The sequence below is a fragment of the Phaethon aethereus genome, assembly GCF_964289735.1.
Source record: "Phaethon aethereus genome assembly, chromosome: 2".
Lineage (NCBI taxonomy): Eukaryota > Metazoa > Chordata > Aves > Phaethontiformes > Phaethontidae > Phaethon > Phaethon aethereus.
Window position 1 is genome coordinate 36,587,797 of NC_138582.1, and position 19,068 is coordinate 36,606,864.

The 19,068-nt window shown below is 39.7% G+C and overlaps 1 protein-coding gene across 3 annotated transcripts in view; it reads left to right on the forward strand.

Annotated features, from left to right (window-relative positions):
- STAU2 (staufen double-stranded RNA binding protein 2) overlaps nt 1-15,506 on the forward strand; it is a gene marked incomplete at its 3' end in the record, with an annotated part of 153,581 nt that extends 138,075 nt beyond the window's left edge. For all 3 annotated transcript variants that reach the window (XM_081996757.1, XM_081996758.1, XM_081996759.1), the window contains 2 exons: nt 14,475-14,563; nt 15,413-15,506. In XM_081996757.1, the coding sequence (XP_081852883.1) occupies nt 14,475-14,563; nt 15,413-15,506 (183 nt within the window). The remainder of the gene's footprint in view (nt 1-14,474; nt 14,564-15,412) is intronic.
- Between the last annotated feature and the right edge of the window lie 3,562 nt (nt 15,507-19,068).

The window sequence follows — 19,068 nt, forward strand, 5'->3', positions numbered from 1 at the left end:
GCTGAGCTGCCAGTTGGAGAGGTTCCTGAACTTAAGAAGTTAGAGTTCCTGATGAAATCTGGTTCCTGCTTGTTAATGTCTCTCCTGAAGCACTTTCTGAGCTACGTATTACCCATGTATACCATTCTTACCAGAGAAGCACGTAGGACAGGATTCATGGAGATGACTGAAAGTGCCTGATCCGTCCCATATATTTTGATCTTTCTACCTGTGTTGCAGTAGCAGCCAGAAGTAGGAGTTAATGACTGTAGAGCAAATCCAGGTGCACACAGCCAGTTCCTACTTAAATCAACACACAACAGCAGTAGAAGCTGAGTCTGAGGGTAGGTTTGGCCACCTCATTAAAAGGGGGAGCTGCAAGCAGTAGAAAATATAAAATAATCCAATGAAAAGTACATCTGTCACTTCACAAAATTAATAGGAAGGTAGCTGGTACTGATTTACGTGAAGACAACTTTCACCTCAAGATGCATTTGCTAAAGAAATGGTTGAATTTGTGTGTAAAATAGCAGCACTGGACTAGGCGGGAGAAAAATATGTATTATGAGAGTTTTCTGCAACGCTGTCATCTAACTTGATCACTAGAGTGATGAGTCACTGAAGGCAAATTAGTTTTTTATTTCACCTTTAGGAAATACCCAAATGCCCTCAACAGGATTTTGAAGTAAAAGGAGGCGCAATGAAGTCATGATACTGCTCCTGTATTGCAAAAAGGCAGGTTAAAATATTTTACTTAAAAAAAAAAGATTATTAAAAACATTAATATAAGCTTGAAATGGGATAGGGGGGACAGAAATAGTATAGCTTTGTTTTATTGCTAGAAATCCAGGGGTTTTTTCTTTCCTCCTTGCTGTATAATAAAGGCAAACTTTGGGGCACTTGAAAGGTATTCTCACACCTGAGATAGAAATCTGAGTCCAAGCATAAGGTTCAACCTCTTTTCTCCTGTGCTAAGGAGCTAGACAAGGTACAGCTTGCATTTTATCCAGCAGATTCAGCAGCATCTTCCAGGTTTTCCAGATATTGTCGGAATCCTCAGATCCAAATGGTAAATTGCAATTTATATCTAATCTAAAATTTTAAAAAATCTGTGGAAGAAGTCCTCTTTTTAAAAACTGATCTTTTCAGCTGCTGCCTTCTGTCAGAATATGTGGCACGTGCCATACACTAGCTCTCCCCCAAAAGTGGTTTTATTTTGCAGTTCACCTCTAATTCCAAACACTGAGAGCTGTGATTGCTGGATCCTATGGGCTAGTAAGGAACATAAAGGAGCTTAACAGCAGGAGCAACAGAGCCAGGTTAAAAATTCAGTGACCAGGAACAAATGTGCCATTTATTTAATCTCCCAGCTAAAACCCTAGATACAGTTTATTGGCTTTACACTTTTCTCATTTAGTAGACAAATCTAAGCTTAGTGTTTCTTCTTAATCACAGCCACTTTAAATGGGACATATATGGCTCTATAACTTAAACTAGCACAGTAGTATTCTTTGTTTAAAAAACTTGGAAATTGTTTGACAGTTAACTCTTAAATGGTATCTAAAATACCTGGAATTTCCTCTGAAGAAGTGTATGCCTCTACTGAAAATGACAAAATCAAATTTATACCACAAGTGGTGGAAATGTACTGCTTGATGATCTCAAAGTCATGATAGGTATGACATAAGTATATGTCTGAAAGATACTGAGCTAAAGTGGTTCTCCAAGGTCACACAGCAGATTAGTGGCAGAATCACTGTCTTTTTAATGAAACAGATGTTTTATCCCAGAAAACACATCGAAAGTTCAAGTATTTTCATTCACTTTCAAATGAACAAGAGGCCTCTCAAAATTTTTTCACACAGAAGAACCAACACGTATATGAATGTGCCACACCAAGCATAGTCATTAGCCCAGTGGTTATGTGTGGTGCTTGCCTGTGATATTTTGACTGGAGAGTCTATCCTGGACCTAGAAAAGCCCTTCTCAAAACTGACATATTTTCCTGAAAAGGTTTGTTCCTTGATTTAGTGTTTTTCTGAGAAAGAATTTTGACCAGCTCTCCTCCTGACTCCTAGTTCAGTGTCCTATCCAGCTGGTCAAGTGTCGTGTGTCCCCCCCACCAAAAAATATGTACGAGTCCCCTCTTTGAGAAGCAGCAAGATCTGCAGCATCTTCATAATACTTCTGATGTACTTTTCTCTCAAATTTTGGGTCTTGACATAAAAAGGCTGGAATGAAGGATATAGTGTTGTGCATACCCAAGTGAAGGCAGGGAGCCAACAAAATGCTGTTGTAATTACAAGTGAACATTCTTGTATCATAAAACTGCAAAGAAAAAGCTATAAATCAGAGCTGGCCTGGTGGTCCCTGGCAGCAAAGCACAGGAGATTTGAACTCATTCCCTGAGCTAGCCAAGAGTGGGATCCTCGCAGAGGCAGAGGCTCATTCCAAGGGAAGGGCATTCCTCATGTCTCCTGAGTGATGGTCATGAAGCACTGATTTTGGTGGGAGTCAGATCCAGCCTTCAGCCCTGCAGGAGTGATAGTCTGAAAAGTGCTGGCCATTGTGGAAAATAAAGCAAGTGGAGAACCGGAGGAATTTTATCTTCAAGAGCCCTTGTGCCTGTGTTTAGGAGCCTACCGCTTTCAGTGTTAGGTCTGTGCTATTGTCCAGATCCCATATTTGATCACTTATTGTTGTACTTGAGTATGTAAGATTGTCCTTTAATTCAGGTATCTAGTTCCATGTTGCCACACACTCACTCATGACACAAAGGTGTGCTGAAACTTTTCTATGGGCATTAGAAAAATGCAATGAAATTAAGTAATACTACCCAAAATGTCTCTAGTGAAGTTCCTGTCACTAATGAACATGGACTCAAACGTAATCTTCAGTTACAAATGGGTTTTTCTTCTGTCCTGGAAAGTCTTTCCTTTTTTTCCTTCTGGTGTCTCATGAAGATATAACTCTTTAAAAATCATTGAGCTGTCTGGATAATTTACCAGTTTCACAAGTAAGTAAGTAAGTAGCAGGAGGGTAGGAAAGTATTAAAGCTGTTAGCATTGGGCAGTTTTCTAGGGACTTTCTTTAACACAAGCTCTGTGTGTGGGTTATTTCCTGTCCCTCTGAAAGATGTGGCTTGAGCTGAGCCCACATTTATAGTTCAGGAGGGGCAAAAAAGATGATCTACTGTTGTTAAAATAAAAAATAAAAAAATCCTGAGAGTGTACAAGTGATTACAGCAAAACAAACCCCAAATTTACAGCTGCACAAACAGCGCTTGCCCAGCAGTGGTAGTCAGCTACTAGGAATGCCCAGTTTCCTATCAGATTGGTAAGAATTTATAATTAGTAGCACATTTGGGGACTCTTCTGTAGTGACACCATGATTTAATCTGCTAACCTGATTATGGAGGAGGTAAAGGAGAGAGGGCAGAAATTCAGAGTCTGACTTTGCCAAGTCCATTACCTCCCTGTTGATAGCAGTACGAGACCAAGGCGGACAGTGTTTTCCAGAATCAGCCCCTACCCTGGTTTAAGAGCTGCAATCCTGAAAGGTGCAGGGCTCTTTCCCAAACAGATGTGACCCCCTTCAACTCTGATAAACTTCCTGAAAAGATGAGGGAAATCTGTACCGCACAGGATGTGCTCAGCGCATTGAGGGACTGAGTTAGTAATGTCCCTGATAATTGTGGATACCTCATTGTAGGAGTCAGTTTTTATTTAAATTTTTTTAATAGGAGTATACACATCTGTCTTTATACCCAGCAGCTTTTCTGGCCCACAAGAAGTCCTCTGTGAGTTTCCCCAACTGAGCTCAGTGGGATCTCTGTCAGCTGCAAGATTTATGTCATCTTTTTCAGTCCTGAGAACTGTTCCTTAAGCTTTTCACATCTGGATTTAATTGGAAAGACATTAAAAGACATTAAGTGTGCTGGAAAAGCATATTTTAGAGAAGATCCTTATAGACACTTCCATTAAAGGAGCTGATGGTTGTAGGTTAAAATGGGATGAGGACAAGCCATCAACAGTTAGCAAGGACAAAATTACATTACAAACTACTTCAGATGAGAAGTTCAGCCTGTAGCTCTTGGGCCTGACTCTGATCTCACTTAAATCAACTTCAATTAGGAGAAAAATACCAGTTAATGCAGTGTAAAAATACTCCAAGATCAGAATCAAAAACTTTTGCCTTTTGGAAACACTCAGATTTCTAATTGCGTGCCATATATGCTAAATATAATGCTTTTAGCTGTCAATCTAGATTTGGTACTTTGGTGGATGTATATGCACGCTTGTAAAATGAGACTTGGAGAATGAAGAGGGGGATTGGTCGTTAAGGCTCTGAGGGTGGAAGTATTCTTCTCCAAATGCCGATATACGGGCCACAGGAGTAGAGTTACACAGAAGCAGAGATACATAAAATTTAGTACGTGGGCTTCATTACAGATGTTGTAATGCAAGAATCTACAGCCCTAAAGTCCCCCATTGTTCCAGCTATAAAGTGCTGCTTGAAGAAGCCAATGGGCAGTCCTTTGCATTAAGTGTAATCTATTGCTTTTGTCTTCAAACCAAAGTTTCTAGTCATGTTTAGACTGACATGCACTTAAAATCTAAGGTAATGGTCTTGGTATGAGAGAACAAACATGTTTTCACTTTAAAATTGCTAAACTAAGGAATCTGATATTTAGCAAATTGGTCCCATGTCTTAAGCAAAGTGTATGGTCTTTAGAAATAGAAACTTGTCAAGCTTTAAAGAAAAAAAAGAGTATTTTTGTAAAACATTGCGGGAAAAAAAGTACTCTTTAGAATATTTCAGCAAAACAAATTTGTTAGAGGTTCCCACCTGTCGTCTTCTCCTAAAAAGGAGTCTTTTTCTCCAATATGTCATGGGAAGTGTTTAGCATTAATGGGAAGATTATAGCTTGCTGGGTGATAGTGACAGAAATGAGGCATTGGAATTAAAATTGTGGCTGCAGTGTAGACTGTTCTTTTGTTTTCTGTCATTAAATATCTTTTTTCAGAATCTCTCTCTCTGTCTTGGACTATGATAAAATGCATGTAAACTAGTAAAACTGATACTTTTATTGCCTGACCTTGGGCCGGCCCTTTATGTGCTTATGCACTCTCTCTTCACTTCAGTTTCCTTCTCTTTAAAGACAGGACTAATAAAACTGCATCTGGTCCTTAATGCCATTTTGTCTCATGAAGAAGATATTTGCAAGGAAACATAAAAGGTATTTAAACACTAGTAAGTGTGTTTTACAAGTTCAGTTTACTAAGCGGAAGGGTAACCACATTGAAGCAAGCATTGAGTAATGCTTGATAGTTTGAACTTTGTTGTATACTAATTTTGGTGTGAATCTTTAAGACTTAATAAAAATCTTTTCATATCCAATTTTTTGACCACTCTGCACAAGCAGTTGCCTAAGAAAACCACTTAAAAAACAGGGTAAATGCTTGTATCTTATTTAAATACAGCTCAGTTCAGAGCTCATTGATTTTGTTAAAACAGTTCTGGCTACATCTACACTACTAACATGGGTCAGGGCCCATTCCCTCATTTATGTACTGGTACCTATGTGCTGAAGGCTGTGGTAGTGATGTTCAAAACAGGATGGAACTGTGGAGGTCAGACAGATGAAGGGAATTGTCTGCTGCAGCATGTTTTAGAATTCACCGTGAACTCTTACACAGTCAAGAACCCCAATCCACTTACTTAAAATCAAGTGGTCAAAATCTCCTGCAGTACAGACAGAGTTAATGACAGTGGACCTGCAAATCTATGGCAGTGATGTGGAGAAATGCCTATAAATAAATAATTAAATAAACCAAATTGTTCTGAGAACACAGCTGACAAGGATATTTTCCAGCCATCAGTGATGAAAGAGACAGTGATTCATGGCCTTTCTTCCCTGCTGGTGCAGGATTTTGCCTGAGGATATACATTCTGCTGTTTTCAGTTTTAGGTTTAAAGCCACATTTCTTAAAATCTCCTATAATTTTTGTCTGGAGCTTCTCAACCATGCTTGAGTGTTGTCTCAATTGCATGATTTAAACCTCTACTTACCCATACAATAATTTGCCATCTAAATGCTCTCATTTGGAAGTCTCTAATTATTGAAAGCACCTATTACTACTTAGATGTCTACCTCCTTCTGAAAGTTAGTGGTTAAGTAGCTTTTGTCTGAGGATACAAAATTAGAAGCCAGATTAATTTAAGATTAATTGCTGTCTGGTGAAATTCTGTTGTATGTATGTAGTGTAAATGCTTGGAAATTTAATTTTAAAATATTTTGCTTCATGTTCATAAGTCAGCTCTGATAATGCATGATCCTTTCTCTCATTGTTCTTTCAATTGTAACAACTGAAGAAAAAAGATGAAGTTTTGAATTTAGAAAAAATTTACTTTAAAAGAACTTCTAGATTTCTATACCAGAACTGAAGAATATACACTGAAAAGGTACTGAAATTATCTGACAAAAGAGGATGGATTAGGGCATATTAAAACTGCTGACAATGCAGCCAAAGTTTCTCACCTGACTTCAGTTAGAGAACACAGACATACCTCTGTAGATACTGGCATTAAACCTGAAAGCTCTTTCGAGATGTACATGAAGAAATGCCAATTTACTGGTTTCCAGCATAGATTGCCACGGAGGCGAAAGCTAGTGTTTTGGTAGCACTTGAAAATGTTGCTCCTCACAGTTGAGAATATGTGAAGAGGGAAGAGTCTGAGAAGACAGAGATTTAAGAACAGTCCCATACAGTCTGAATCCCATATAGATCTTTTAACAATCCCTTCCTCTCTTATTCCCACCCACAAGTAAGAACTCAATCTAAATTTGGCAACCAGATTAGCCTCTCCGTGCTGGATTAATATCTTACATTACTGTTAAATTTGTTAAGTTTGACTTTCAGTATTATTTATCAAATTCTCTTCATACAAAAGCATACCTTTTAATTATTTTTAAAATTAGGTGCTTTTCAGCATGGTTTTCTCTCTTTGTGACTAGAAAATCTTGTATCACCATTAAAGCAACAGGTGATCGTGCAGCTTTTTCCTGGATTTTGAGAGAATGCTTTGCCATTCATTACTCCTGGAATAACTGCATAGTCCCAAGAACAGCGGTCAGATTTCTAGTGTGGTGGCTCACGTGAAAATAAGCCATGCCTAATTGACTCTACTGTTAACTCAAGCAGTCCCTTCACTTAAGTAGATCGTTGAAGATAAAAACCTATGGAAACAAAGTTTCAAGTTGAATAGTGTCTTTCACTCTATCCACTTCTTGGAATATTGAGTGGCATGGAGGAATGAGTACACGTGTACGATAAAACTAGGTGGAGGAAGGTGACATGCATGCTGTTGTTGATAGAAGCTCTGCTTATTATATTGGAAAAATTGTTGAAGAACAGTTAATCCTTACTTTAGGATTACCCCCAGCAAGCTGGCAAGGTCAGGCTGTACGTGGATTGTGTGTCATTTAAATTCTGGCTGCATGAGTTGCCTGGGGGTAGCATTAACTACTATGTGGGACTTGTTCTAAGCTACATCTGTGAATCATCATTCTTTATTTGAAGATAGTGGACTCCTATCCTCCAAGCTCCTTCTCTTGACAGGTGCAATCAGTAGCCTTAATTGTAGTGCCTATCAGGTGACTGTGCCTTTGTGCAGAGATTAATCAGTTTGGAAAATTCTATTTCCATGTAAACTACACGAGTTAATCAGATTATAACCCTGTGTTTTTCATGCATATCATAAACTGTGTGAGGAAATGGCTTAAAGTCATTTAATTAAGGTTTACATTGTGCAGTGTGAAAAATTTAATTTTTAAGCAGATGTTAACATTGGTTCAAATGAAATCTAATCAACTGGGGAGAACGACACATTGTGAGGAAAGTGGCGAAAACTCCTAGCAGAAGTTATTGCTTGCAATATAGTAAACTCATTTACAACAGAAGCTGTGGGGAAAAGGGATTTGTTTGCAATACCCATCACCTAGTTTTTCTTTAGCTTGTATGTAGCCAACCCGGTAAATCCAAGAGAATTAAATGGATATGTTAAGGAATCGAATTTTATCTACATTGTGTAGACATTGTGTGTGTCTCTTTGTGTGTGTATGTAAGTCTACACAAGCAAATACATCTTCCCTTTGTGTATTTCTGCATGCATGCAATTTTGGGTGTGGACAAGTTAAAGCCAGGTGGAAACTTGGTCAAAAATGGCTTCATCAAGAGGAAACAAAAACAGTCACCAAGAACAATAATTTTGAATACATGCAAATTTAAATTGTTGCTCAGCTTTGGGACACTAAGTCCTCAAACTCACCTCTACAGCTGTGATATTGCTGGGTTTTTTTCACTAGCCTTTATATGTGAAATTTAAATCCACATATTAGAAAGGCATGAAGTGCATCTCATTACTGAGGCAGACAGCTTTGCTACAGCGTTATTGCACAGACGATACTGCCTTTTGAGGTCTCGGCTGTCAGGGAGAAGGGAAGAACCTCCCTGATTTCGGGGGCATTTTTTCTCTTGGCTTAGAAAACAAATGAACATTGATTGTTTGTAAGTACACTTGCTACCAGTTTTGTTCATGCATTAACTCTGCTGTGATCTAGGCTTCTGGCTTGCAAGTGAAATCTAGGACTAGAGTTAGATCTGTCTGTCATTTTAACCTGGCATGCAAGCATTTTCTCAAGCCTAAACTCGGGCACGGTCTGAGACTTGTTCATGTATGTGGCATTTGGCTACAGGCAGTATGACCACAATGAGTCTGAAAACTCAACCTTGAACTAAGACCCAGCTACTAAAGACAGTATAATCTTGTCCTTCATGACCTACTCTGGACCCTGACTTAATTCAGTTTTGCAGCATAACTATTTCAGCCCATAACTTTATGTCTTCAGAAAACATTGGTTAAGGCCAAGCTGAATATGTTTTTTATGTACTTAGAAAACTGATGCTAGGAGACATATCACCAGTAAACTAACAGTATCAAGCAGTGAGTTTATTAGGATTGTCTCAGACCTCCTTGGTAAAGTCAGCTAGAAGGGCTACAGAGAACAACAAACTTTTACAGTTTTCAGCTTCGTGGAATAATCTGAAATGTAATATAGATTTAAGAGGAAAATCACAAACCACATGCTGTGCTAAAACAAACATGTGAAAACTTTATCATGAGAATGTGGTCTTAAATGCACATGGGCTAGTGTAGTGCCTGTCTGCTGTTCTTGCTAAAATAATGATCTAATGTTACTAGATTGTCATTATAAGACACTTAATCCCCAGAGTGAGAAACAGGAAGAATATTCACAAGTTTCAATGCTGTTTACTAATTGCCAATTGACTTGAGGAAAGCTAAAAAATGGCTGGAAACATCCATCCCCATCCTGATACACACACATACTAATAATGGAAATGGCAGCCAAGACAAACAGCTAGCAGTGCGGTGCATCCTGTTGGCATCGTATTTTTGGCACTGTTGTAGCTACAGAGAAAACAAGTGATACAAGAAATGTGTAAGGACATCTGTTCGGTAACCTATGGGGCTTCGCTCACAAAACAGTTGTAAAATCTTCTGGGGGAGAGAAAAATTTCTCTATATCTGTGCAGATGCTCTATTGTAAGAAAAATATCAATGGAAGGAAGTGTTGAGCCTTTAAAAGAGGAAATTGTTCACCAGATTCACTGTCAAATGTTCCATTCTTTTCTTTCCTTTTCATTTAACCTAAGTTATCTGCCATTCACAAGTTATATTTAAGCCAAGTGGTGTAAATCCGTTGGGACTAATAGAATTGAATCATGGATTAAATTAGCCTGGTGTCTGCTTGTAACTCTTCTTTGCTGCAGATTACTTGAGCTCTGTGTCACTCTGCTGACTATTCCAGTCACAGCTTCTCAGCTACCAGCTTCCTTCCTGAATCCAGCATCTTCATGCTTGTCTAGGGGCATGATAGGGAGAGGAGAAACATTAAGGACCTCTATTAAAGTCCAAAGTATTGTTTACTTACCAGCTTCTCTCAGCTTTGCTGATCCTTCCAAATGTAAGCAGGCTATGGGAGAAAGAAAAAGGGAAGTTTTTAAGACACTGCAAGGCGCTCTACCATTCATCTACTGCCCTTTGGTCACATCCCATGAATGGACATTTTAAAAAGGAAAGAAACTTGCCCAAAATTCAAATGATGTTGCAAAAGTTGGGATATAAGTAGTTAGGCTTCCCCCACAGGAATCTTAGAGAGAGATGGTTCCATGAAAAAGAAATCAGATCTCATATAAACCTGGAACACGTTAGGAAAATGGAAGATAAAGAGGGCCTGTGAGGTGTAGGAGGCTGCGAGGACTTGGGGAAGGAAAGTTTAGCTCTGAGAGCTGGGAGCAGCTGGGGGTCCTGGGTGGGAAAGCATTTAGGAGCAGGAAAAAGTGGAGCTCTGAGTAGGGGGAGATTTGTGAAGAAGTAGAGGTGATTGCTTCTGCTGTAAAAGAAGTCAAAGCTGTGGGGTAGATAGTAGGGAGGGGAAGACCAGGGGTACTGGAGTGGCTTGGGAAAGATGTGGGACTGAGGCAGAAGATGTGGGAAGTGGGGACTCCGATAGTGAGAAGCATGAGCTTTTGAAGAAATGGTCAGCTTCCAGAGCAACAAAGGTGAGAAGCCTAGCAATGAGGGACAGTGTAAAGGGCTGGCTCTTCATCAGTGCTCACACAGGCACCCTGACACCTCTACTTGGAAGATCAAGGATACAGATACAGGACTGCTTTCCTGATATTTCCCTGCTCTGATATATTTGGTTTCAGAAATACAATAGATCTGAGATCTTATCTTTTATATCGCATTTCAGTTTGGGAAGGGCATGGCTTGAAGAAGGGTGAGATGGAGAAATGAGACTGCACCATGTTACAAGCATTAGGATTTAGATGTTGTGTTGGTATTAAACAGGCTTATCATTAAACACCTTGAATCATACCTTCATTCTGTGTGTTTCCTCTAATTATTCCATATTTACTTCCTTGACACCCATATAGTAATGTTCCATGCTTACAGGCAGAGTTCATTATTTCATCTTGTAGTACTTCTGCTCTTGCTGTTAGAAGATATGCCCTCGTGATTTGTTTCTATTGAAAGAGTGGCTAATACTCCTCCAGGAAGTTCCAAAGCAGTTTTTCTGGAAAGCAACCCTGAAAGCTGCTCTGTAATTTATGTGGAATGCCTTGCAATAGCCAGTGCTATTTGTAAAACAGTAGTAAGTAACAGATGTACTCATATTCAGAGCAATTCTAGAAAGGAATTAGGAAGTTTGGTCTAATAAATCTCATGATGATTTGGGGATTTCAGTGACCACTGATTACGATCAGACTGTTCTGCGTATCATGTGATCCACCTGTGATCTAATCTTGAATGAAACATTACTTGGCTCTACTTCTTACCAACTATGATCAGGCCCTTTTTGTCCAAGCCACTGTACAAACAAAGAACCTGAACAAATAGTTCTTCCACAACAAGCTTACAATTCACACATCAGACCCGGAAGCTAAGAATGGATATAAAAAAGTAAACAAGGTGGGTTCAAAAACAGGTGAGGTAGCAGTTAAACTGTGTAGGAGGAGCAAATGCCTCAGCTTCCTTCTCTCCTGGCAGTGCTACCTGGTAATGGTTTTTGGATTACCATACTGTCGTGGTTTAGCCCCAGCCGGCAACTAAGCACCACGCAGCCGCTCACTCACTCCCCCTCCTGCAGTGGGACGGGAGAGAGAATTAGAAAAAAAAAACCTCGTGAGTTGAGATAAACACAGTTTAATAGGACAGAAAGAGAGAAGGAAACAACGATGATAATACCAACAAAGGAATGTACAAGAACAAGTGATGCCCAATACAACGATTGCTCACCACCCAGTGATCGACAGCCCGTCCCCAAGCAGTGATTTCCGCCCCCCGGCCAACTCCAGTTTATGTACTGGGCATGACGTCGTATGGTAGGGAATATCCCTTTGGCCAGTTCTGGGTCAGCTGTCCTGGCTGTGTCCCCTCCCAGCTCCCCGTGCACCCCCAGCCTCCTTGCTGGCAGGCCAGCACGAGAAGCTGGACTGTCCTTGACTGCTCAGCAACAACCCAAAACATCAGCACATTATCCACAGTTTCTCATCCCAAATCCAAAACACAGTCTCACACCAGCTTCTGTGAAGAAAACCAGCTCTATCCTGGCTGAAACCAGGACACATGCATAAGAAAAAAGGAGGTGCTGATTATTTTGCTAATGTGCATCAGGAAAAATGGATATGAGAAGACAGGAGATTCTTGTGTACCAGTCTCTACCAATTGAATTATTTGGTTCTCATAGTTGCTAACCCATGACCAACTAAAGTACAATTGAGAAGCAGTCCCGTGCCGGGAAGCACAGGAGCCCAAATTGCTCTGCTTCTTCACATGATGAGTAGTGCTTACATTGTGAGGAAAAGGACCCCAGGGAGAGGAAGAGAACAGAGAAATTCGAATAAGAAATGCGTCAGGCCACTGGAACAAACAGAGAAGCTGAGAGGAGAGTAAATGAAAACCCTTGTTGCCACTGGGAGAAATTATTTAGGTTGAACAAACAGATCTGTGCAGTCAAGATCAAGGATGGAAAGGCAGATGGTGATTAGAGCTTTATAGGAGTTGTGAATGTACGTCTAAAACTACAAGGGACACTATGAGGTAGTAGAGAAAGAGCTGTCTTATGAAAAAAGTAAATATATCAAAATGTCAAGAAAGCCAGAATAAATGAGGAAAGGGAGAGTTCATTCACTGGGGAACTCAATGAGTGATAAAAGTGAAAGATCCTGTAATAGAAGTTGTTATTGAGGTGAAGCTGAGGCTCAGCCCTTAGCCATAGCACGGAAAAAGGATGAAAAGAAAGGTACAGGCAGCAGAGATTTTAAGATGAAGGCAAAAATTATGTCAATAGATGGGAAGAAGCAGCAAGTAGAGAGCAGGTTAGCTGTTAGATACAGGGGGCCCAGAACACATGGTAAAGGTAGCATGGATTGCTTAGTGATAATCTGAGGTTTACCAGGACACTTTATAAAATGTTTAGCTTTTTATTTCTTTATCTAGGGCAAGAAACATAAAACTTCACAGACTAGAAAGATTCCACCTTCATGCATTATGGGTGGGAATACCTTGTCCAGCCTTCTGAAGCTTTAGCATCCAGTCATTACTATAGGCAAATCTGGGATACATGGTCTTTTACTTTAGGGCAGCCTGACACTTTTCGTGCTGTTATTCATCTCACCAAAATACACATTTTCTAATAATATTTAAGTTGTATAAACATACCTTTCAAGGGAAGGAGCTGTTGAGACAATCCAGGCGAAGAACTAGTACAAAAGCAAAGCTAGTACATTACAGTGGCAGCTCCTGTTCCGGACAAAGTCCCTGCTCTTTGAGAGGAACAGCAAATGAATGTAGAGACATGGATTCTTTTTGTCCCAACAATTAAGAAGAGAGCAACTTCCCATTTTCTAAACATCAGTTCTTGCCTCACTGTGAAGAACAGTGCTGTAAGGCCTGCAATGTGTTCCAGTGTTTGAGAGGCTACCTTAGGTGACAGTGTCTGTGAAAAGTTACCTTTTTCCCCCCCTGTGATTAGTTCTAAATGCATCTTAAATGGAAGAGATTAAAGAGAAAAATGCATTTTTCAACTCTGCTTTACATTTCACCTTCAAGACAGAACTGACCTCAATTGTTTTATTGTGCTGGGTGTGTTTTCAAAGTCAGCCACACGGTGTCTGAGAGTTTCATAATCATTTGCTAAATTAATTATAAAAAATCATTTGTCTTTTACCAAAGCTGTTAGGGGGAAGACAAGAACAATTGTCAGTCCTAAAGCAGGACTCATGAAGGTGAGAGAGAAGCTGGTCAATAAAGAATGCACTTGCGTAGAAAATGTCAGCTGAAAATTGATCATTCTTCTATTGCTGATGCTTCATAATCATCCCATACTGGCTCACCCTGTTTAACATACTTCACTACCTATGTATAACACATCAGTCTGCTGTGCTGTTCGAGATCCAGCCTTGGCATGTCAGTAGTCTCCTGCTGACCCTCTTCCCGTTGGCTCAAATCTTCTGCAATCATCTACAAGGCAAGAGTTTGTCCACAGGCGCTCCAGAAAGCGTGGGCTCTAGGAAAACACATGGGGAAGCTGAAGAGACTTTACAGGCCAGAGAGGCAAGAATCCTAAAAGTATATCGTGTTCTTCATGTAGGTGATGAAGCTTGCATTAACACAAATGGAAGTCACTTGTATACCCAGGAAGAAGAAGATGTCCTCAAACCCATGCACAGCCACAGCTGTTTATCATGGAGCTGTTATGTACCCACTCTGTTAGCTCTATAGCCTAAATGGCTTCAATATACGGGAAATTATTTAAATCCAGAATATCAAAATACACATCTTCCTTCATTTGGTGTTAATACAGTTGTGTCAGTGGGTTTTTTGACAAGTCATTTTTTCTTTAGGCAGCGTTAAGTGCCTTGAAACAGTTTTCAGAACAAGGACTGGATCCAGTGGAAGGGGCTATGAAAGTTGAAAACGGATCACATGAAAAGTAAGTACCATTTAAATTCTCTGCATTTTAATGCCTGTGTGGTGTGGTAGATAAGAAATGTTAATTAAGAGCTTAGTTGCCCTTTTAAACCTGTGCAAAAATATTTCATCTGGAATTTATGTACATCTTATGACAATTTGAGAGGATAAACAAGATTTCAGGTTTAGTGTTGCTGATTATGTTTACTAAGAGCTATGAGACAGTCAGTCCTCCTATGGAAATCCTAAAGCAAAGGATTTTCTTTTCATTGTATGGATTCTGTGTAAGTAGCATAACGTGATTTTTGTCAAAACTGTTGTAACACATGATATCGCCTATAAATAAGGATCACTATCTGCCAATAAGTCCTTAGGTCTGCAAGATGAATCTTACCCTAGAGAATTTAGAAATTAAAAGTTCTTTCACATCTTAAAAAACTCTTACATGGAATATTAGCTTTAAGTAGTAGACAATAGGACCAGGTTTCACACTGGATTTTCAGTTATTTAAGAAAGTGCGATTGTCTGTCCAGTAGAGATCTTTCTTTCCAACTGCTAGTCTGTTTACATATGAAGGTAGTCTTGTGTTACTAAATAAATTAGGAAGTAATAGAATAAAAGAAAGGAGACTGAAAGTGGCATTTGGAATTTTCAATAGATATATTGTGGCTATTTATAAAATAATTTAATCAGAAACATTTTTCCATATGATCTCATCAGCATAGTATTCAAACATAAATATTGTTGTTTCACTTTAAAATGTTACCTTCCACAGTGACCTTTGAATCTCATGTGCCATCTGCTAATAAACATGTCTTAAAGATGTGCAACCCTGGACCTTACCACTCTTGTTAATGTATTAATCTTTCAGACAAGTCAAGCATCTGGGAGAGAAAGCAGACAATAAACAGACTAACTCAGGCACCATTGCTCAGGACTGCAAGGATTCAAAGGCTGTCGTCTAGGAGCTTCCCAGCACCCACGGCTGCCACTGCATCCTTATAAACCTGTCAACACGCAATAGGGTGTATGTGTACAAGGAAATGAACGACTAATACCATTATTTGAGTCTTATGTGAAGACAACACTGTTCTAACACAAGAGATAGTATACATGGTACTGTTTATTCAACTCTGGAAAAAAATAAAATTGAACATCTCCCTTAGAACTCAAGATCAGAGCATAACTCAATTGCCCAGAGGCAGAAGAAGTCTGATCATGTTACTGGAGGTTAAAATAACAACTAATTAACAAAAAGTGTTAGACAAAAAAGGGAAACTTTAAAATTGATTAATATTGAGGAAAACAAGTCAGCATTGGTTCAGTTACACAATTTTTTCGTAGTGTAGTTTTAAGTTCAGCTTACTGTTTTTTAAATAATGCTTGAATATTTTAAAATTAACCAATGACAGTGCTGTGAGAATTGTAGTTGTTGTCTTCATATATAGTCATACAGCTTATCTTTTTATGCAGACATTATGCATTCTTCATTCTATATGAATATGTATGACTTTAAGATGCACTACTCAGAGTTGTATGCAAACAGAAGTTTAAATCATGACAAGTATTTGCTTAACATGAACAGATGTTAGTTATGATCAGTCTCGATATACTCCAGAAAAAAAACAGATATGGTATTTGATTTTCCTTGCCATAATCTATTAAAGAGGCGTCTTGCCTCCAAGCAACATTTTCCCCTTCAATTCTGCTCTCTGTTTTGTGAAGCACATCTACACCCCATACTGTGTGTTGTATCAACCCACCGTTTGCATCAACTGAGTGTTTTTAATCTCTGCATTCGGACCAACAGCAAAAGGTAGGACTGCAATGTTATCAAGCCAAGGATGGAAAACTGTTGATGTAAAGATCATTCTTTTGTGAAAGGAATGGCAGCAGAGATAAGACTGTGGCTGCCCTGTACCAGCATATTTCTTTTAAGTGTGTGGCCAAATGCAGTAAAACCACATCAGTTCATGTGTACAATGACAGTGTCGTCTCTTTCTTTATCATTCACAGGTAGACAACTAAGAGAATGAAGTTAAAAAAACCCCAAACAATTAGAAACTAATGAATAATTGTCTACCACGCCAAAGCCAGGGTTCAACCTACCTTTTCCCATGCTACCACCTTCTACAAACTTACTGTGTTAGAGCAGCCATCCTGGCATTTCTGTCATTTATTTATCCAAAATATAGATATTTTATTTTATGTAAACCTAATGCAATAAACACATTAAGCTTCTACCAATTGCATAACAGTCACAACAACATTGCTTGAGAGTTTAGAAGCATGTAAACCAGGGATCACAACCCAAGTGACTCGTGCAGGAAAGCAGACAAACAGCAATGTAAGGAAATGGTGCAAGGTACGGTGGCATTGATTCACCTCTGGGACAGGCTTTCACAGTAGCATGCATCATGCTCTTACAGAATCAGTGGTCACTAAAAAATTGGAGTCCTTTTTTCTACTTCATGTTTCTCATGAGTATGATTCACTCTCCCCACAGCAGATGAGGAACCTTTGTGCTAAAAGTTTGCAGTTTTCTAGGGTCTGACTCCATCAAAGAGTCAGGAACAAGCTGAACTTTTCCGTTCCCACAGAACTGGGAGATTTCCAGAGGCATTTGACACCTGGCAGTTATTCAGGCAGCAGCATACAAAAATAATTAGCTCTTGCACACCGTCTTTCTCAGGCATATGTTACCTAACTGACAACCAGAGCAGAAATTCTACTGCTCCTTCACCTCCGCAGCCAGCTCAGAGAGCTCAGAAACACGCTCAGTCTGTGCTTTAGCAGTACCTGTCAGTATGCAGAACACAAATGGCATTACTGTCCCCTCCCGTGGAGAACAAGAACAAAAGGAAGAGGCAAACCCATTCCTTGACAACTCTGTCCTATGGGCAAGAAGCTGAGCTTGCTGGGCAGAGTGTGACAAGGAGACTGGCAGTATGGTCTCCCTGGCATTAACAGAACTTCTGTGGTGTGTTCCCTGTCCCATCACTACAGAGAAACCCTTTGTACTGGTTTGCTCAGAAGCTCAAGCTACAGCTTGATACTTGGTGCCATTCTGTGGGCACAGCCACAAAAATGTGCCCAGTAAACTTCAGATTAATTGCTTTGTTGCAGGTGGCCTCTGCATTGAGCGCCACGCTTGCTCCAGTGCATGTGGAGACCAGCAAAGTGATGCTCACCTCACTCTAAATGAGCAAGTTGCAACCAAATGCATGCAACCAGCTTGTTTAGATTCAAGATGGCTCATTCAGCCCCCCCCCAGTCAAGACAACAGTAAAGAACGATCTCTGTGAAACTGCTATCATCTCAGGTCCTCTTCCTGGTTAAAAGCACGCTTGATTCTGACTTTGACAAAAAACAAGGCAAGTAACTGAGTTGGGGGACTCATTCTTTTTTCCTCAAAACTGTGGAAACATGGAGAAGATTGGAGGAGGAGGGTCATATAGTAGCAGGATTTCTAACTTTTTTCCAAATGCCGGGTTGACTAATAATTGTCATAAACACAACTCAGAAAGTTCTGTGCAGCCTGAGATAAAGTGCACACAGATGGCAGTTTTAAAGCACCTCCCAAGCCACAGGTTAAAAGTCTCACCAAAGAGGCTCCAATGAAGGCTAAGACAGAGCTTTTCCTGGCATAAATCCGAAGAAAGAGTTCCTGCTCCCTGCAGGTACGGATGGGATCACAGAGACCTCAGTATGGAGCTCATGAAGATACCGCACCTGAACTGTGATGTTATTTTGGTGCCACTAAGACACGCCAGAGCTCCTGTCTCAATGAAGAGGTTTCAGTCTGTCCACCTGCATATCATGCATGAGAAGCTTCTCAAAGAAAATCCTGCAGTATTCACACACACACATACAGAAACGCACTTTAAATGTAGTTTGGCATTACCATAAGAGCCCATGGAAAATACTTGCACGAGAGATGTTGCAGCAGCCAATGGACTTGTCTCCAGTCTTCAGTCTTGTCAGTTCAGAGCTGTTCCTCTTCATTCCTGAGCTGGCAACATCTGAAAGCTGCTGGGAAGGGCTTAAGTCCAGTGATCTAAAAACCATTTTATTTTCCTTCAGTAACCTTTTTTTCTGCTTTTGCTTCCTAAAATCAGATAAGATTTTGTAAATAGGGGCACACAGAACAGAGCAAACTTTATATTTAGTTTTAATAATTAGCTAATGATGGACACTCTAAGAGTATCAATATGTTTGAATGTTATTATTAGTTCTAAAAGAGTTGAGTTTACTTTTCTGACAGCAGTTAATATTTTTTATTATTACTTTTTAGATTATGCCTTCTTTGAGGTAGAAACTTTGTCAAACCTGTATTTGCCAAGCACCGAGAATAGTTTAGTTCCCTGTTTAGCACACATCCCACACTTTTCATCCTGGATCTTAGAGCACTTTCAAAAATGAGCAAATGCCGTATTTTACAAATGTGGATCTGAGGTGCAAACTGGTGCTTAGGAATAAGGCAGGAATAAGGAACAAGGTTTAGGATAGGCCGTCTGCGTATCTAGC